This window comes from Melopsittacus undulatus, chromosome 9, assembly GCF_012275295.1.
Source record: "Melopsittacus undulatus isolate bMelUnd1 chromosome 9, bMelUnd1.mat.Z, whole genome shotgun sequence".
NCBI classification, from domain to species: Eukaryota; Metazoa; Chordata; class Aves; order Psittaciformes; family Psittaculidae; genus Melopsittacus; species Melopsittacus undulatus.
This window is the reverse complement of record NC_047535.1, coordinates 6,394,507-6,415,389: the sequence shown is the minus strand read 5'-3', so window position 1 is coordinate 6,415,389 and position 20,883 is coordinate 6,394,507. Positions and strand designations below refer to the sequence as shown.

The window sequence follows — 20,883 nt, the reverse complement described above, 5'->3', positions numbered from 1 at the left end:
TAATTCATGCCATTTGATATAAGCAGCACTGAAGTGCTGGGGCTGGTTTGCTCCTTAGAGCAAGGGTTAAAAGCTGGGGGTTCCCAGTGATCATCTCCAAACCACAGCACCTAGTTGTTGCCTGTCCCCCTGCTCATTTCTGGCCCTGGAGCAGGAATAGGGATGCTGAAATCCTCATTTTAACAAGGGAAAAGTTACCAGCAAGGCAGCTTCTCCCTGCTCAGTATGGGATGCTCATAGCCCAGACTCACAAGCAGCACCCAGCAGCTCAGCTAAATTAATCTCTCCTTTGGGTGAAGATTGCACTTCTTTGATGAGGATTTTAACCCTCTCCAGGAGCTGAGCTGGCTCCAATACAGAGTGTTCATGTGCAACCACGAGGCAATAGGGTCAGTGTAGGAAATGTCTTGGTGAATTTGGGGGCTCCCCAAGTCTCTGTGGTGTCTTGTCTGTAAGTGTCCATCTGCCAACCTGTCTTAGCAGAGCCTGCTCATGTTTGTGTATGCATGCCTTTCTACAGCTACATGTGTAAGATTTCTATGTTGCTGTGCCTGGCTGTAAGTCTGTATTTGTGTAAGTGAGCAGGTATTTAAGGATTTATGTCTGCTTGAGTGTAGCAGAATACAAACAGGCTTTCAGTTCTTGTTTAGCTAATAACTACAATTTTGCTTTTCTGATGAAGTTTGAATACAAGCAGCCAGAGCTGAAGACAGTGATTAGAAGTGCCATTGGGATGCTAACGGATCCTGCCTCTCTCCTTCTCCCCATCTTTCTTTTCTCTAGAGCTGAAGTAGTAATAAATGACTCTTCGTCTCCAGCTGTTGTTGACAGAAGTAATGAAAGCATTAAGCACAACATTAAACCAGCCTCATCCAAATGGAGACACAACCAGACACTCTCTTTGAAGATCAGGTACTGGTAATTACCTATAGGACAAGAGACAGATTTTGTCCTCTCTAGTGCAAGCTGGCAAATTGCCTCTGTATATCATCTAAAGAAGTCAAGGAAGAAATAAAAGGCTTATCTCCTGCTGAGCTAGGCTTCATATCTGTAAGCGATCACTTGGAAATGAATTCCCAGCTGAACCAGCTGGCCTTGCAACAACAACATAAGGAGAACTTGAGCCCCTGTTTTCCAGGTCAAGTGGGAGCACCATGTGCTGTCAATGGGTCATGGAGGGGAGAAGGACACTATCTTTCTGGGGTAAACACAGGCACCATCCACTAATATTGGGCTGATGCTAGTCTGTGCTGGGAAGGGATGGGTGGAGAAGGAGCAGGCGTTGAGATGGCGATACCCATTTGTAAGCTGTTCCTTGGGAGCATCTGTCATATGGACTGGCCACAGAGCAGCCAGGAGGCAAGAGTTCATCTCATGTGTGACCCCTGTACCTCATCTAATGGGGCTGTTTTCTTCCCTGTCCTCAGGAAACAGATCTTGAAGTTCCTGGATGCAGAGAAGGACATTTCAGTGCTGAAGGGGACGCTGAAGCCGGGGGACATCATCCACTATGTGTTTGACAGGGACAGCACCATGAACGTCTCACAGAACCTGTACGAGCTGCTGCCCCGCACCTCACCCCTCAAGGGCAAGCAGTTCCCCACCTGCGCCATCGTGGGCAACTCAGGGGTCCTGCTCAGCAGCCGCTGCGGGCCTGAGATTGATGCACACAGCTTCGTGATAAGGTAAGGACATAGCACGGTGGGGCTGAGAGGGTCTTCCGTGGGGTTGGAACAGTGACTGGAGTCCTGGTGGCCTGGTGCTATGCAGCCCTACAGCCCCATGGACATCATGTGTAGAGTGCACCGATGCAAACACCCTGCTGAAAGCTCTTCCACCCACCACTACGTGCTCACCCGGTGTTCTTGCAAACACACCCCATGTCTTCTCATGGTACAACATTAACGCCCCCCCAGGTCACCATTAACCCTCATCACCCCAAGTCCCAAGCACTCCCTCTTCTTTTCCCATATGCTTGCCCTCTTGCAAACAACCCCTGCCCTGGACTCTCCCATGGATACAAGCTCGATTCTTCCCCAAACCACTTCTGCCTTCAAGCACTGGGTGCACCACACGATGCCCTGGCACCACACTTGTGCACACCCAGCTCTCATGCTCCCCTGTCACCGCTCCATCCCCAGCACTGATGTCCCTTCAGATGTGCTGCCCCATGTACCTGCAGCAACAGATCCTCACCCCCAATGGGACACACACTGAATTGGTTACAGAAGATGCTTGAAGCAGACAGGAGGAGCATGGCTGCCCTCCTCTCCCTGACACCTGTGTACATCTGTTAGCTGAGGGGCTAGAGCAGCCTGCTGATGATTTATGTACGTGCAGACATTTGCTTTCTGGTGAGTCTATTATGAATACAGCCCAATCCATCAGCGGCTCACAGAGGTGGTCCCCAGTGTGACATGGGAATGAGGATAATGTCACCTCTGTCCCCTGCTCAAATCTGGCTGCTCCAGCCTGCCTGGCTGCTAGCAGTTCCATCTTGTGCACAGGGGACAAGGTGTTATTGTTCACATCCTTAAGTGTAATAACAGCGAGAAAAGGGTAAAATTGCTTACTGCAGTTCTGGCGAAGTTTAGGGAGAGGCTTTCATGTCAGGCAACAAGACTGCAGGAGGAAAGCTCTTTTGGGTGTAAGGACTGGGATTTTGAGCAACTTGTCCCCAGCTAGTGCAGCTTGGGCATGGTCATGCTCTTCCCACCATAGGTTATCTGAACCACCACTTGGACCTCATCTTCCTGATCCATCCAGGCAGCCTTTTCAGCAGGGCTGACACTGACCAGTGATGGGCTCTGTGCCCAAGATAAAGCTCTTCAATTCAATGTTCATTTTCAGTGATTTTACTCCTGTGACGAGTGGATCAGAAGGGCTCTACGTGCCAATAGCTGGGTTTTTCTTTACACCATTCCCTTAGTTTCTCCATCTGTAAAGCAGAGAAAACAGTAGTAATGGCTGATTATCGACACAGATGGTTAGGATGCAATTCCTGCTCGTTAAATACTGTAACTTCTCTATAAAACGCCGCAGGAGAACACACAGTGTGCAAACACACATCTACCCTCTGGTTTTACCACGCTGAAGGAGCATCTCTCTGTATCTCCCCATTAGCTGGTCCCTGGTGCCATTTACCCAATGCCATTTACCCAGTGCCACGTGCATGGCACAGCTTAGTGGCAACAGATCCCTCCTGAAGGAGCTGTAGGAAAGCACTGTATAATGAGGGTGATTTGAAGGCAGTTTATCCCACATCCTTGGTGTGATTCAGGAGTCGGTGGCACGGGAGCTCCTGGAGAAGCGTGTGTGCCCATCCCTGCGTGCACAGCTTGGGAGGAGGCATCAATCCCACAGAAAGAGATGGGGTTTGAAGGTCACAGTCTCCAGACAGCCAAACCCTGTGGAGACCATGTCCTGGCATCCACCTGCTGCTGCTGTCATTATCACTGCTGGTGCCACTGCGTCTGCTGTTAGCAGAGACGCACCAGGAGGAGAAAAGAGATTTAGGATAATATTACCCTAGCAGGGTAGATGTAAGAGGCAAGCACTTTCTTTGTGTGGGAAAGGCTGTTTCACTGCAAACCTGCCATGGTAGCAAAGATGGGAGGGTTGTTGCTACGTGTTATTTCTGAACCGCACCAGAAGAGATACCGATCCGTACGGAGCCACCCACCAGACACCAGAGTTATGTCTGTTATTAGCATTGCCCCAGAGGAATATGCATGCACACGCCGTCATGCGGAGGAATGATGACCTGATATTAAGATGGCTCATCATTACCGGGTCAGAGCCTCTCTTTATTGCAGAGATTTGTTCTCCCTCCTCCTTCTCCCCAAAGCAAGGGCAAATGGGCACATCTGGCCCTGGGTTTTGGCACCAAGTGCCCCTCTTTGTCACTGCCCTCTCCCACATCCATTGCAAAGGGCTCTTTGGTGTTTCTCCTCACAGGTGCAATCTGGCCCCTGTCCAGGAGTACTCACAGGATGTGGGCATGAAGACAGACCTGGTGACTATGAACCCCTCTGTCATCCAACGCGCCTTCGAGGACCTGGTGAATGAGACATGGAGGGAGAAGCTGCTGCAACGCCTCCATAGCCTCAACGGCAGCATCCTCTGGATCCCAGCGTTCATGGCCAAGGGGGGCAAGGAGCGAGTGGAGTGGGTGAACGAGCTCATCCTGAAGCATCACATCAACGTCAGGACTGCCTACCCCTCGCTGCGCCTGCTGCACGCTGTCCGAGGGTGAGAGTGTTTCTGGTGTGCCCAGAGCCAGGATTTCATGAGCTTCCTGAGCTGGAGAGCAATCCATTGCTTTGTGCTGGAGCTGTTTCTTTTTCCAGGCCTGTGAGGACTCCATAGGCAGTGGCTGGTCCCTAGATGAGAATTTAGGACCACCTCGCAAGCAGGGGCTCCCTGCTCTGCTCTTTGAGTGTGAGGGCTTTTAGTCGTGCAATATAGCGAGCCTAAGCCTTGCAATGTTTTCTTGGGTGTCACTATGATAACTCCCAAGCCTATGGTTAGAGCTTTCCTTGGAGAAATGTGTGTGCCAAGCTAGTGATGAAGTTTGGCACCTTGTGCTTGAGTGAGGTCAGGGAGCTCATAGCAGCAGCAGGGCTGTTCATGAGTAGCCTCTGTGATGGTGCTATTTGCACTGCTCATCCTAATTGACCAGCCCAAGCCAAGGAGGAGATTGGTACGGTCTGGTCCCCTTGATTAGGTAAATAGGGCCAGGTGGTGGTGAAGGGACTTACTGGCAGGGAAGGAATGGGTCTTTCTGCTCTCTCCTTATAACTTCAGGTGTGTGGGACACACAGGTTGTGATGGGGATGGTCAAGTTATAAAAGAGGGAGCCTCATAGGAAAGAATTCCATGTAAGTAGCTCTAGGATGGGGTGGGCTGTTGTTTTCTTGCTTTATTTCTCTAAGGAGACTCATGATTCATTTAGGGAGTCTAGGCTAGCAGTGGCAGTAGGTGTTGTTGATCCTGACTAACCCTGTTGATCTCCCAGGGTGGGAATTCACTCATGTAGGTGATGTTCTCACCTCTATGTTTCAGCATTAATGTTTCTTGATCGTTTTGAGTACTTCTAACCCCACACATCTCTGAACCTGAGCTCTTCTGGTCCGTTGGTCCATGCTGGGTGTTGGTCTGTCTCAGTTCAGGTTATGTGTAAGTACAAGGGGTGGGCAGGGACAGATTTGGGGGTCATTTCCTGCAGGAGCAAGCCTAAAGGGGTGCTCCAGGGAAGGGATGTGAAGGGCAGCTCTGCAGACAGGCTGAGAGGGAGGAAGGGAGGTTCTGATGCCACAGTGCATCATAGGGCAGCAGTAATGGGAGAAAGAATGAGCTGTGTCTACCCCAAGTGCCTGTGTTTGAGGTTTCCCTGGCCTGGAGAGGCATTTTACAGAAGATTCTGGCTTTGAGGTAGGGGAAGGAAACGATTTCACAACTCTGTGAAAGGGAGGAGAGGAAGTGAAAGAAAAACCCCACAGCCCAAATTCTGAGCTATTTCTAGCTGTAATTGACTTACTTTCATCTGTCAAAATAGAATTAAGCTGCTGTAATAAGCCCTTTAAATCAACAGGCTGCTAATCCTGTGCTGGCAACCATTCCCAGTGCCAGAAACTTCCCGTAGGAAGCTTTGTGGAGGGATTGGCAAGGGTTGGGCATCACTTTCCTGCAGCAGAGGAGGAGGATGCCTCAATAAGCTCTGCTGCTGAGCTTATCTTTCAACTCATGGCATCTTCCTGGTCCTTCCATGCCATAGCCTTGTGGTCCAGCTGGGCTGGCTAGCACTGTGGTTGTCTTTGTGCATCTATACAGCAGTGTCGGAGCCTGGCTGGAGGGGATGCAGGGATTTTGGGATAAGCCCAGCAGTTCAGTATTGTCTCTCAGTGTACGGAGTGATGCACCCCTCTCCCCTGCAGCTTGGAGAGGTGTCTTCTTTTTGCATGTTTTAGTGTTCCTGTGGGTTTTAATGGGGGTCTTGTGCAAGGAACATGGGTTTGGGCTTCTGAAAACCTGGGACTCAGGGGGATGCAACCAGTCAGGTCAGAGAGTGAGTGAAGTGGCTGCTGTTGGTGGGTATCTGGGATGGATGTGGTACCAGCACGTGGTCAGATACCAGTAGATGCTGATGATAGGCTCTCAGTACCCAGTCTGAGCTACAGCAAAGACCTTGGTCCTGTCCTTTGTGCTGGTCACCGTACTGAGGGCAATGGAGAAAGGTGGGTCCTGGCTGCAGAGGCAGCACTAATTCAGTTACATGCAGAAGACAGAGCTAATCCCCGTCAGGTTGCCCTCTAAGCCAAGGGAGCTGCTGCCTGACCTGCCCTCCTGCTCTCACCCTTATCAGCAGGAAAACAAGGATACCTGCTAATTAACAATGAATATGATTAAAGCTGCAGCCCCCTAGAAAGCCAGAACTCACAGGAGCACTTCAACATCTACCCAGTGTGTGTGGCCTGGCCAAGGGGCTATGGGACCACCCAGGGCTGGGGGTAAAGGGCTGTGCTGTTCTAGGGGAAGGCTGGAGTCAGTGTTAACCCTTTCCTTGGTGCAGCTTCCTCAGGTTTGGTCTTGAATGGATTTAAGAGTGATTCAGGCAGTATTGAATGAACTGGCAATAGCTGGGAGTGGTGGTGCTGATGCTCTTTGTGCTGTATTAGGAAGTCTTTCAAGTACCTACAGGTACCTGAAGGAAGAGTGTTTCCTTCTTTCCTCAGGTCAATCTGACCAGAATCACTAGGAGTTTACTTATTCATCTTCTGTGAAGCTGCCTAATTTCAACCATCATCCTATGTTTTTGCTTCGGAGCTCCTTGCTGTTACAGGGATATGGTCTTCAACGACTTCCTCTGTCTCCCCATCTCTCTTTGCAGAACATGCCAGTCTGTAGCATTATGCTTCCTTTGACAGATCTGAGATATGTGAAATGAATACATTTTGTGGCATGTAGCGTGCAGCAGAGAATCGATAATCCACAAAGCCCCACAGAATATCCCTCTGTGCTGTGCTTACAGAGATGGCCCGTCTTCTTCTTTGCTGGATACAGCTACCCTTTATGATCTATCCTAAATTGATTTGGAAATCACAAAGAAATGCGGGAAGTCTTTCAGGCAAGGCACTCTTTCATATATTTTGTATTTTTCAAGGAAGAGCACTTTCTACAAAGGCTGCCATCTCAGCCAGCTTCAATTTGGCTACAAAAGCTTTGCCTTTTCTCTTCTTCCTTTACTACCAGTGAAATACTTTTGTGAGTTCTTGACTCCCCCTTGAACCACAGTATTTATTGTCCTGCTCTGCTTTCCCCCAGGCCAGAATGCATTTCAGTGGCAATTGAGCGTTTTTTCCTATCATTTTCAGTGCATTTGGGGCATTTGTAGAGTGTGTGTTGCTGAGATAAGTAAAATGCATTTGGTTTTGTTGTCCTTAACAGCATCATTTGAGACATCACCTTCCTAGCTATGAGGATGCCTTAAATGCTTGCTGATAGCTTTTTTTGTGTGGATCACTCTGGATAATGGGTGCAGGAGGACAGAGCCTCTTCTTACATGGTCAATCTCCCCATCTTCATGCCAAGAGGGCAGAGAGATATCAGCCTTTCCATGGGGGAGCATAGAAGGAAGGCGAGTCGTTACCTAAGTCTGAAGAGGAAAGCTGTGCCATAGCAGGGAGCCAGCTCTTGGGGACGGCGCCATGCGTTTCGGGGGTGCGTGACTCACTTTGGAGCGATTCTGTCTCCTGAGCAATTCATCTGGCGAGCGTGGTGCTTGTCTCCTGGCTGGAAAGCAAGCAAGGCACTTATAAGTCATCTGTGAGTGTCTCCAAAAAGCCTTGTAATCCCTCTTGCCAAGCAGCTTTTGTTGGAGAAATATCATGAAATGCAGGAAGCGAGGGAAAATAATTGTGTCTGGAGGTCTGACTCTCACTCCTTGCAAAGAATTCATGGACATGCGTGGCATGCTTTAGTGTGAGGTGTCCCTGCCTATGCAGGGGGGTTGGAACTGGATGATCGTAAGGTCCTTTCCAACCCTAACTATTCTATGATTCTATGACACGTTTCAGTTTGTCTTGTCGAATCCAGCCTAGCATTTCTCACTGTGTCCATCACGAGGGTCTCTTGGCAGTCTCCAGTTCTAATCCTGTAAGATTTTGTTAAGAGCTTCTTGAAAGAAGAAAATAAATAAATACTCAATAAATCTTCCAGCTCCTTGGCAAGGTCTCTGTTAGCTCTAACATCCAAATAGCTGTGACAGTTTGCATGCGACTTTCATGACGGTGAGCACCTTGCTGAGGGTCTGTAGCTTGTGTAGCACTGTTCTGCCGTGCATCCTCAAAAGTGGTGCAGGCACTGGTGGGGCATCAGATGGATTCATCTTTGCTTCAGATGTATTCCTGGGTGCTCGCACCCAAACAATGTCTAAGCCTTTGCTGATTTTTCAGAGCAGGGCTGCTCAGCTGCTGCCTTTCCCATCCATCAGTCAGGGTGGAAGCCTTCCTTACCCCATGTCCTGATAAACCTGCATCCTTTCTAACAGCTTTGCCTTGCTTATAGCCATACAAGACGCACACATGCAGATTGTTCTCCTAACCTGTTGCTTTGGTTGCATCACCCTGCTCTTTTGTGTTCATCCCCAGGCTCCCCTTTTCTCTAAGCACATCCAACCTAAGCTGCTGCATTTCCTTTTCACAGCCCTTCCAGCTCATCTTTTCTCACTCTCTGTCTCAGGATCAGTTCTGCTCTTGATTAGCCAGCGTCACACACTTGTGGGTTTTCTAAACCAGCTGCTTCATGCTTCTTCCCTTATGGTATTTTAGGCTTACAGGGGCTCCTCTGAAATATCTGCCATGGGGACTTGTGCCTTAAAAGCCCTTCCTCTCTGGTCCCATGGATGGTTTAGGAACAATGGTCATGTGCTCAGGTGGGAAACCAGACCCAAGCCAAATCTGTGTATATATAGGCCTGATTTGGTGTTTGGGCTTTGCCCTGCTTGGGGATAAAGCTCAACTCTAACTCCAGATCCAGCTTTTGGAGTCACCATTAGCATGAATCTGGATGTGGACATGAGCAACCCCACCTGTCCAGCACAGATCTCATCACTGTACACAGCACTTGGCTATTTTGGTGGAGGTGACAGAGGAGACTGGATACACGGACAGAAAAAGGCTGGAAGAAGCTGGATGGGGGATAGCAGTTACTCCCTGCACTCCAGCACTTGTTCTCCATCCACCCAGTAGCTGGGATACATGCTGTGCCCTTCCAGCACTGGTGGGTCCTGTCTTCTCCTGCACCAACCTGAGCATGGTTGCTTGCTCTGATTATCTGTAGCTGGTTTGTCATGAGTACTAATGGGAGCAGGATGTGTGTAGCAGACTAATAATATGCTCCTGACAGTCAAGGACTAGCACCTCCACAACAGCTTGTGTTTGTATCATGCTTTTATGAATAAGCTGGTTTTAAAGGGTCTGAAGCTGCATTATTTCAGCTATTCTGATTTGTATCATTAGATAATGCAGCTCAAACTGCTGAAACTTGATTTCTTCATTGACCTGAGGTTTTTATTCATCAGGGCAATGGATTTTCTGTTTACTTTATCCTGCAGGTTTTAACCCTTACCTGGAAGGTGCAAATTACTTTAGGTTTTCCTCATACCCTGCCCTCACCAGTGGTCCTCAAACACTGCCTTTGAGGGCAAATTTTTTACCTGGTGCTCCAGCCCATATCAAGGCCAGAGTCTGCTCTCTGAATGGTTTGGGTTGAAAGAGATCTTAAAGCTTATCCAGTTCCAACCCCTGCCATGGGCAGGGAAACCTTCCACTGGAGCAGCTTGCTCCAAGCCCCTGTGTCCAACCTGGCCTTGAATATTGTCAGGGATGGGGCAGCCACAGCTTCTCTGGGCACCCTGTGCCAGCGCCTCAGCACCCTCACAGGGAAGAATTTTCCTAGTGTCTAGTCTAAACCTCCCCTCTGTCAGCTTAAAGCCATTCCCCCTTGTCCTGTCGCTGCAAGCCCTTGTGCTGTCAGTGCTGTGGGGTGCATGCACCAGATGTGCGATGTGGAAGTTGCCACCTTCAGTGTGAGCTGCAGCTTCCTAGGGGCAGTTTCAGAGTGGTTTGTGTCCTGGAGTTGTCTCCTAGAGGGTTCCCACTGGGCTCTAAGGTCCAAATGCAGTGGTTGCCTCACAGGAGGCTTACACTGGTGGTCGGGCAGGCGGTAGCAATGCAGTGCAGTTCTGCTTAGGAGAGTTCTTCAGCCTCTTGGAAACCTGTTGGAAAACTGATGTTGTTGAGGAGCAGCCAGAGCCATGCACTGTTCAGGACAAGACTGAGCTTCCCTTCCTGAAGCCTCTGTCCTTGGATACCACCATGTATTAGTTCAGATAGGTACTAAAGCTTATGTGTAGGCTGCCTTCTTACAAAAGATAGCCTTGAACATCTGATGACATTTTCTATCTGTCACTATCATGATCCAAACCAAGAGCTGTCTTGGGCAATTTTTGCCTGACAGCATCACGGTTCCTGTTCATAGCTGCATCCCACTCAGGCAACCAGCCTATCTCTGTAGCTGCTTCCACCCCTGAGGGTTTATTTGCAGCAACAACACAGCACCAGCTTTTGAAGGAGGTCCACGCTGTGAGAATGGCTTCGAGAAGGGAGGGATTGGGTTTCAGGACTGCTCTTTGCTCTTCTCTTTTAATTGCTGTCTGTTTCCATAAAGTGATGCAGTTAATAGTTATGGTGATTGGTGTAGCCAATTTGAAAAATAATTACTGTCTGCTTCAAGATTATCTTTCCTCCTAATTAAAATCCCGGACCTCACATATTAAAGGTGTGCTGTTGACACAGCATCCCATGTGTGCCCAGACAACCTCATTTGGATTTACAGAATTAATTAGGTTTTATTTCCATCCCCAGCTGTTCTTTCCTGCACCAGGAACATGGCCACTGTCTCAGTTGGCCAGTGGTGGGAGAGGAAAGCAGGAGATCTTCCTGCAGAGCTCCCACACTCTTATCACGATCCAGTCATTTAAATCAGTATTCCCCAGACCTCACCGGAGGATTTCCCACCTTCACTGTGCAGGAAACAAATTGCAAGTGCTGTGGCATGACCTGTGTTATGGTTTTGGCAGTATATATTATGTATGTCATCTGTGTGTGTGGGCTGGGACAGCCTGGAGTCCATCACCCCCTCCCAAAGCTGCAGCCAGCAGTGAGAATTTATGATGCTGTAGGAGCAAGGTTTATCATCCTTCTCATTTTCACAATACCATGCCTGCAACAGAGCAAAATACAGATAAAAGAGCCAGGTTTTTACTTTGTGTTATAAGAAACTGGATTTTAGTTGTTCCCAGCCCAGAATTTCTGAGCGAGTGCTCACTATCTGCGTGTGCTTAGGTGGATATACTGGGTTGGTGTTGGGAGGGCTGCTTTTGGGTACCAGTTGCACATGCCTTGTTGGTCTTGGTAAGGCTGTGCAGGCTGGGTTGCAGAGAACAATGTGCTTCTGTAGGGCACTTCTGTGTTTGATCCAGGTCATTACTGTCATCATTAATACACTTGAAAAATTGGTGGTCACATGAATGTCCTGTACCCATTTGCAAGGGTCACTTCATTGTGCTGTTAAGGTCATAGTGTGTTCATAGAGTTTTTACAGCCTCTCGGCAAAACCCAAAAGTCAATACTTTGGGCAGGATTAAGGTCACCAGTATCTGCCTGTGCTCCAGCTGGTAAATTGATAAAAGGACAATTTAAGGCTGAAGCAGCTGCAAGACAAGCCCAGGCAGTTGTCTTCTCCCATAGCCAGCCAGTTAATGTGGCTTGACAGTTCTTCCCAGGTAGTTTCCCTGATGCATGAGGATACCCTAATTCACAGTGTTAAATGGATGTGATAACCTCCCATTTCTCTCTGCACACCAGGGGTCTAATGTGCTTACCCATAAACTCATCAAGGAGCCTGTTTTATGGCTACCTGTGGGAGAAGGTTGCCTTGACACCACAGTGAGCTTTGCTGCGTCCCTACAGCACAACACATACGACTGGGCAAGCTTAGAAAATGCTGATGCTGTGCCAATGAGATACTGGTTTTCCCTGTTTCTTGCTCCTTTTTCATGCTGGATACCAAGATAAGTTAGGCAAGGAGACCTATCATACTCATCATACTCATCATTTGCTAAAGCTGCAGGACTTTGACGCCAAACCCTCGGGGTTTGGGACCATGATAAACCCTGCCATGACCTTTCTGCCCATGCCCAGGCGGTCACTCTGCTTCCAGAATTTGATTTCCCAGAAAAGTCAATTTTTCTCTTATCTGGCTGAGAGCAAGCAAGTACATTTTGTGCCTTGGTTGCTAAATTTTAATGGCTTTCGTGAAAAGCTAATTTGCAGGATTAAGGCTCAGCTCTCCCAAGGGTTCCTGCTGTCTGAGCACCAGAACCTCAGTAGCCCAGCAGAAAGTGCGAATGAGGAGCAACACTTTCCATGGTGCCCCATCCCGGTTCAGCATCCCAAACCTCTGGAAAAAGAACAGAAATGCCACATGCTCCCCTCCACTTCCTCACCTTATATCCAAAGTGCTGCAGTGGCTTGGTCTGTGATATTGATCTCCTGGGTTGATTAGAAGATAATTGTAGGCTGAATCTAAATGCAGGCCCTTTGAAATATCTATTAAAGATAATCCATGGGTTTGAAGGGGCAGCAATGGGATGCACTGCCTGCATTAGCCCTGCCTGCTGTGGGGCACCACCAGCATCGGACTTGCTGGGATAGAAGGAGTGGACCATGGAGGGGACATCTACCTTTTTCTTTCTGATTTTGCTCCTCTGACAGTGTTTTTCTGCTGAGCAAACCACATGAGTTGCTAGTGCAATAAACACTGGGTGATGGAGCATCTTCTTATGGGATGTTGATGCTGCAGTAACTTTTAGCAGCAGCCCAAAATACCACTGCTGATGCTTGTGCATCGCTACATCCTTCTCCTCATAAAAACTAACCCGCTTCTCAGCAGAGAGCACAGCTGACCCCTCTATTGCCTATTATATACTGCAGTATTCCATACTGTGTGTCTCATGTACTGATGTTGCAGAGTCTGGTGATGTGTTTTGGTCCAGGATCACAGCAGCAATCACTGGGTTAATGGGAACACAGCAGTGTGTTTTAGCTCTTTCAGCCTGGTGACCCTTTATTCCAAGACAAATGATTTTACAGCCCTATTGTGTTTACTGTTAGAGTAAAAATCTTCATTCATCAATGAAAATCATCAACATGTGTGTATGAGTGTGTCTGTTTCGAGGGGTTGATGGAGTCTACTTGACGTGTGGATGGTTTGGTCTGTGATATTGATCTCCTGGGTTGATTGGAAGATAATTGCAGGCTGAAGTAGTGAAGGCCGCTGTTGCAAGCGATTTGTTTTTCATAAAGGCTTGCCGAGGCATGAGATGCTTCAATGCCATAGCAACACGTGCGATGTAACTGCAAGACAGAGAGCAGGAGGATGCTTATTCATGAAGCAATCCCTAGAGAGGCTTTTTCTTGGCATGGAGAACTCTCCTGCTAGTCAGCAACCTCTCACTTTGAATCACCAATATATCTCAGTCAGAGGCTGGAAGGATAAAATGCATGTGCAGGGGGAATAACACACTTTACTCTCTCTTTGCAGGTACTGGCTAACAAACAAGGTGCACATCAAGCGACCCACCACCGGCCTCCTCATGTACACCTTAGCCACTCGCTTCTGCAACCAGATCTATCTCTATGGCTTCTGGCCCTTTCCCCTGGACCAGAACCAGAACCCTGTCAAGTACCACTACTACGACAGCCTGAAGTATGGCTACACCTCGCAGGCCAGCCCACACACCATGCCCTTGGAGTTCAAAGCCTTAAAGACGCTGCACCAGCAGGGAGCCTTGAAGCTGACTGTGGGGGAGTGCGATGGGGCCACGTAGGGTGGTCCCCAGCCATATTCCTGCACAGCCACGGGAAGAAGGGGAGGGGGCAGAAAGGACAAGTGGTGCCTGGTGGGGTTGGTTGTCTTTGTCAATGCGCAGAACAGTGACACAAATATATATACGTGGTACCTATATATATTGACCTGAGTATTATAACTGTTTGGTGTTCACCAAGGAAGGGGCAGGAGAGATGCTGGAGCATCTGGCGTGACTGGCCTGGGTGAGACCCCTTGCCATGGGCTTGCTGGGCTCGCCCAACGTCCGAAAGGTGTGAAGGTGGCCTTGGTTTTTGAGGGTATGTTAGGTGATGGGTAAACGTTAAGCCATTTGTCGTGACTGGTCCAAGGTTGGTAGTTAGTTTGTTTGGCCAAGGATGCCGGCGCTATGCAGCAAGGCGCGTTCTTGGCCCCGTGCTCGTGGTGGGGAGGGGAAGGGGCAGGGAGCGGGGTGGGCAGGGAAGGTTTGTTGGTGGCTCTCACAGCCAAGGGACTGCCCATGGAACCAAGCAGGATCTGTCTCCTGCCCAGCAGGGATCAGTGCCCAGCAGTGGTGCACAGTTCCATCCAAAATGTGGACCACCAGGCTGAGCACAGCCTCCAGAGAGGTGAGGGTGAAGCCTCCAGGGCTGCAGCTTGATCTTCAGGAGGTGGTGGGGAGCAGTGCTAAGCTGAACCTAGTGATATTTGCTCAGAGAGGAGATGTGAGGGCCTCTGGAGAATGGGCACATCGGCATTGAGCCAGGCGGACAGCAACGAGGATGCTGAGCATGTATTTTTCTCTTCCTTTTCTAAGGAGTAATTTAGAAAGAAGCCAAGATGCTGGAACGTGGCAGAGAGGAGGTTTGCTGCTGTAAACTGGCACCATTAGTATTAAGTGTCTTGCTGTGCCACAGTCAAAGACACTCAACATCAGTCAGGACTTGTGAAAACCATAAGTGCATCTAGCTCTTAATGCCCAAATGCTACCTGCTAAGCAGCCTGCCTTCTCTCCCCCTCCAGAAACAACCACTGAAGTATTGCTGATAGGCCTGAGACCCAGCCAAGAAGAAAGACCACAGGACTTCAAGAGACTTTGTCATCTCTAAATACTTTATTCTCTTCCCCCACCAAGAACCAGCACACAGCGCTGCACTCCCAAAGTCCCACTCTGTCCTTTCTGTCAAGCTTTGATTAGCTCTTACTCTGAACAGTTAAAGCGGATGTCAGATAGACCTTGGTGGGATGCTTGCCTAGTGATGGATGTCAAAGAAATAATCTTTTCCCATTATAAAGGAGTATATTCCAAATATATATTATTATTGTATGTACATATATATTATATTATATATATTTGGAAGATATATTCCAAAATATAAAGAAGTGTTTGTAACCACCTTTGCTTTTTGCCAAGTTTTGGGGGAAGTCACTAGATTGATCTGCTTAGCCTGTTTAGTTTTCCGCTTCTGTAGCCTGCTCTGTTTATCTCCCAATTAGCACTCAATGCCAGGATGCAGGTGAGTCCGGGGTTCAGTGAGTGCAGTTTGGGTTTAATTTGTGGGAGAATAAATAACACTACACAGGCAAGCCTCAGATGCGTGCTGCGGTGCTTTCATGGCTGGGTATCATCACCTTTGTGCCTCCTACTACAACTGTGTTTTGTAGGTTAAAAAGCATACAGTTTGGGGCTGAAATACTTGACATTGTCTCTTTAAAAAACAGAGTGTTTCAAGTGGTAAAAGGAAGAGCTCACTTTCATGTTTTGGGATGTAGAAGCTACTGTACCCGTAGGAGCCTCCAGCCTGCTAATTAGTGTCAGATGAAGATGCCTAAGATTAAGGTATAAGCAACATTATAGTGGATAAATGTGGGCTAATCTGCCACCGAGGGGATGTTTCTTTCCAACTCCGGAAAATGATTTCTTTTATGTATTTTCCTAAAACCTGGCACTTTTTTAATTATCTTTTCTGCTTGACTTTCATTACACGATAAAGCTCAACCTGGCTGTGAACCTCGGTGTAAGCTGTAGGGGTGTCCTGAGACAGAAAGAGACAGAGTAAAACAGCAAGGTGGAAGTAGTTCTGCATTCCCAAGGAGCTTCTCGTGATTCAGGAGTGGTTGTTAAGGCTGGATAATTCCCTGGTTTGTCCCTAGCACAGAGGAGGGACTGCTAAAGCCAACTGTTGTATTGAGGGGCCTGGGCACGGTACTGATTGCTGTTAGCAAACCTTCTTTTTAAATAAAAATACAAGAAATGGAATAAAAGTGCAGGGGTTTATGTTTGTTTCGTATTTATTTTTATGGACCGGAAGGGTGAGAAGAGGGGTAAGGCCATAAAATGCCATGATATTAAAGGAGAGACCCTGAAACCTCCTTTGCCAGTGAAGGAAAGGGGAAGGCTGGGCTTATTTGCCATTCTGGGGTGGATGTCAGTGCTCTGCCAGAGGTCATCCAAAGCCACCAAAGCTCCCTGTGCCTACAAAGAGTCCTGAGCTGAATCCATCAGCAGCACAAGTGGGGTGAAAAAGGGATGGGGGAAGGAATGTTCCAGTGCCCTTGAAGCAGCTGCTGGATCAAAGCATAGGCAAGTTAGAGGCAAATTATTCAGGGAGATGAAATTGCTGGTGATGTTTCTATTTCCAGAGTGGGTCCTGCTCACCCCTGCTTTAAAAATACATTAAACTAAGAGCCAAGACCCTGCAGCTATGGAAATCAATGGCTGAGTTCCCATTTCACTTCGTGGCCATGCAGGTTGGTCCCTGCTGAGTTTATATGCACAGAAACACCTAGAAATTTCTCCTTGCTTTAGTGAGCTGTGTTAAGTCCTCTGGTCTGGTTCTCTAAGCAGTTCCTCAGGTGGGAAATGCACTTTATCATCTCCATTTCCAGAAAACAGCTGTGACCTGGCTCCACCAAGCCCAAACCACTGCAACTCAGCAAGCTGTAAAGCCCATGGAGCAGCAGGAGCAGAGTTTCAGGTCCACCTTCTGCTCTGCACAGGGAGCAGCAGTGCTGGTGGTAGGTGGATGGTTTTTGGGCTGTTTTGGGGCAGGCACCAGCCATTGATCAGCCACAGGGCAGCAGCACGGCAGCTGCCAGATGCTATGGGGACCTGATGCCACACTGGGCTGCTGCTTGATGAGTTCCTTCATGCCCAATTAAGGCTCTCCTGTCATCAGGAGTGAAACAAAGAGTATTGATGCTATTCAAGCAGGGATGCACGTGTTGCACCATGAATGTACTTAACTGCCATAATGACAGCAGTAGCTCCCTTTGGTCTTTGCTCCTCCATCCCGCTGTTCCCTCCAGCAGTGAGGGCAGCCCAGACTGGTGATGCTGGTGGCTCTGAGGTGGGGAGCTCCATCCCATATGTTGGGCATCTTTGTGCCAAAAGGCTTTCAGATGCTGACAAGTGACCTAAACTTGTAAAGTGGAGGTAAACTTGAGTCTCTACTTGGCTAAACCCAGAGTTTGAGGCTTTGTTTCCCAGTGTGGTCTGGGGGGAGTAATAGTCTAATGGATGATTCTGGCTAAACACATCCTTTTCCTCACCATGTGCCTCTGGTGCATTTTCTTTTTACAACAGCTTGGAGATAGGATTCTTGTCTTCCTGCACAGCCACACCATGGCCAGAAGCACAGCTGCCTGGTCTGCTCTGCTTTTTAACCATGGTCTGCCTGCTTACATCCCAGCCTTCAGATCTGCCACATGCTTCTTTGTGTCCCCAGGCTAACAGTCAGCCCTGCCATGAAACCACTGTGCTCACAAATGCTGTCAGGCTGCTCACTCCTGTTTTCCTCTCCCCTGGATTACTCCAGTGATTTTGGTCCCTGGTGAATGAACCTGTCATTACAGACCTGTGCAGGCTGAACAAGGATCGTTCAGACAAGAAGTTTAATTCAGCTCATTCCGTGCTCATTGCTCCGTGCGTGTGCTGCGGAGCCATGCAGAGGAGGAATGCAACAGCACAGCAGTTTTGTTCTTCCTATAACAGGATCTATATATCTACAGTGACGTGGCTGTTGCTCTCCTGGGGGAGATATTGCCTTTATCTGGCACTGGCACAGAGTACAGCTCCTCTGGTCAAGCTGCAGAGTCCGCAGGCTCCGTGCTGCCAACATCACTTATAGCTAATGCTTGTTCTGCCTTATTTAAAGCTGACTTGGGTGAGTTGCAGCAGCTCCTCTGAGCCATAGCAGGACCCCAGCTTCCTCCTGCATCCCCAGCCCCTTGTCCAGGCAGGGCTGGCAGAGCACCCATTTCCCTCCCAAGCTACTGAATGATGGATGATGGGATGGAGGAGGGACAATCACCTTCCCCTCAACGCTTCATCAGCCAGGGCTTGGTGCAGGGTCAATAACCAATCCTCTGCTTCAGTCACAGCCCAGATAATAAGTGAACAAAGTGCAAATAGCCATTGTGAATCAAATTACTTCTTTTTCTCATTTATTTCAAGCTGCCGGAGGGGGTTTTAGTTTAATGCCAAGAGACTACTGAATCATCTTCCTTTTTTATTCCTTAAGACACCAGTCTTGCAAACCAGGAAGACACAACATTTTGTTCTGGAGGTGTAATGAAAATTGTTTGCATCTTTACATTGCAGTTTGGATACCGCTTGGGAATAACACTAAACACTGTGGACATCACAGTCTCGCTTAAAGGACACAAATGGTTTCAGTTGATCTCAGTGGAATTCAGTTTTAATTTTGTGCAAAACAGTCTAAGAACGGTTAATCCGTCTACAGATCTTGAGACGTAGATGTTGTTTTTTGACCACCAGTCCTTTTAAAGATTTAAAGGATCCTATTTCATGCTAGAGAGGCTTGAAACTATGGAAATTAAAGCTTAAAGCTTTGAGAGACCCACAGGGGATGGCAGGGAAATGGTTTTACTCCAGAGTGCCCCACAACATCAGGAGGTAAAACCAAGCGCATAACCATGGTCTCCAGGGGAATGCTTTGTTAAACCACACATTTCTCAGCTCTCTCAGTGTTTTAGTTGCTTCCCTTTTTAGACTTCTCACATTTATGAATGGTTTATTAACACCTATTTTCATCTCTAAATGTTACTGTGGTGCCTTTGGCATTGGACAGCAGAATTTCCCTTTGGGGTCCCCCTTTTGACTACATCAAATGCTTCCTCGGTTTCCTTTTATTCACCTCTATTTAATCTTGTTTTTTCCCTATGAAAATAACTGAGTACCCACAAGCTGGCAAGTCTCCTCTGCAATTCCTTTACTATCATAGGATGTCTTGTATCCAAACTCTACGTTGGCTCATCTCATCACTGTGGATACTGCAGCATTCCCAGCTTAAGCTCCATTTTGGAGAGGGAATGGACTACACGTCTTGTTTCTGTCCCCAGACAGTTGCGCATCACCCACGTATGTAAAGAAATGACTGAGAAAGACCTTGGAGAGAGGCCTGAATGGTAACCAAAAGAAATCATACTCCCAAGTGGATGGACTTTTCTCCTAGTATTAGCAATGTCAAGGCATTCCTTTTCCATAATAAGCTCCTTTTCCAGCTGGAAATAACTCCTGTTCAGCTCCATCAAACCTCGCTCGATGCAAGAGCAAAGCCATCACATGCCAATTACATTTACAATCCAGCTGAAGGCAGATGCATTCAGCTGCTTAACATCATCTCCAAGCAAATCTACAAGCACTTCTACAAGAAGTGCAATCAGCACCCACCAACCCTTCCCACTGTGATGCTCTCATGACCTTGTGCATGAGCTGAGAGCAAACATGATGTAACAGCCTGGATGGAAATATCTCCTTCTTGGTTAGCATAAGAATCCTCAGCACTCAGCCAGCAGCAGCTATCTCCAACAGCTTAAAAAAGGCGCAGGACAAGAGGAGGGTATATGCTAGGGATGGTTGAGGAGATGCCACCTTAAAGGAGATACCAACCTTTCTTAAGACTGCACAGTGCAAGCACTGAATGTACTGCTCACACGCTCAAAACAGAGGTGAGCTGTATCTGTTGCACTGTTTCGATGGGAAAAGCACAGAGTTTGAGCAAGGATTAGGCATGAGGACAATGCCAAAAAGCAGCCGGGGTGTTGTCCCCCCTCAAAGTGCCAGAACAAACCTACCAGCCCTGCTGGAGGAGTGCAGCCAGCAATAGAAGTTAAGTCTCTCTACGCTGAGATAGTGGCAGACCATCTGATACTAATCCTATGCCTCCAGCAAACAAAACCTCCCAGGCGTTGTGCAACATCCACAGCTATTTGCTGGTTTGGTTGCTTCAGGGATCATCTCCAGCAAGGGCGGATGAAGCATTCCATGTTCTTGCACAATCCAGGCAGCAAAGGTTAAAGCACATTGTAGAGATGTAATGGGTTTTTTAACTAGCACTCTGGAAAGCCTGACACTGCTTTCTAGAGAATGGTGCAATTGAGGTTTCAGATGAACCACAGAGCAAGGGAAATACTGTGCTTGGACCATCAGTCTTGTAGCATCTTGCTGCACAGTTTCCATATGAACTTGCCTAACTCTGCTCCTGCCTGAAAATGACTTTGCATTTGAGATTGTTAGAAAAGAGGAGAAGAGGCATGCTCTATTCCTGGACTGCATATTAGTGTTCCATATGGGTGCAGAGCCAAAGCATATGGACCTCCATCTGCTAGGCAGGCCTGGCCTGGCCCCATGGATGGTTTATAATGCGTGTGTAGATTCATCCAGATTTGGGATGCCTCCAAAGCAAGAGGCGAGCCAATGACTCAAATATTGTGTAAAGCCATTGAAACTAATGGCACTAAACAACAGTCATTTGTCTCCTGTTTGATTTTACTTGCTGTAAAATCATGAATTAGTTACGGGGGTGGGTGAATGTTATGTTGTGGATGGAAGCTTTGAAGGAAACATGGTTAAAAGAAGACAAAACAAAAACCAGCCTAGTTATTCTGTATCATCTTACTGCAGTGCATTATTCCCCAGAAAGTAAGCTG

The 20,883-nt window shown here is 48.0% G+C and overlaps 1 protein-coding gene across 1 annotated transcript in view; it reads left to right on the top strand.

The window, feature by feature from the left end:
• The window catches only part of ST8SIA2 (ST8 alpha-N-acetyl-neuraminide alpha-2,8-sialyltransferase 2), a 31,277-nt gene extending 16,055 nt beyond the window's left edge, over positions 1-15,222 (top strand). Inside the window, exons 3-6 of the mRNA XM_034066161.1 lie at positions 784-912; positions 1,428-1,685; positions 3,958-4,251; positions 13,666-15,222. Of these exons, the coding sequence (XP_033922052.1) occupies positions 784-912; positions 1,428-1,685; positions 3,958-4,251; positions 13,666-13,951 (967 nt within the window). The 3' untranslated portion in view covers positions 13,952-15,222. The remainder of the gene's footprint in view (positions 1-783; positions 913-1,427; positions 1,686-3,957; positions 4,252-13,665) is intronic.
• The last annotated feature ends 5,661 nt before the right edge of the window (positions 15,223-20,883 follow it).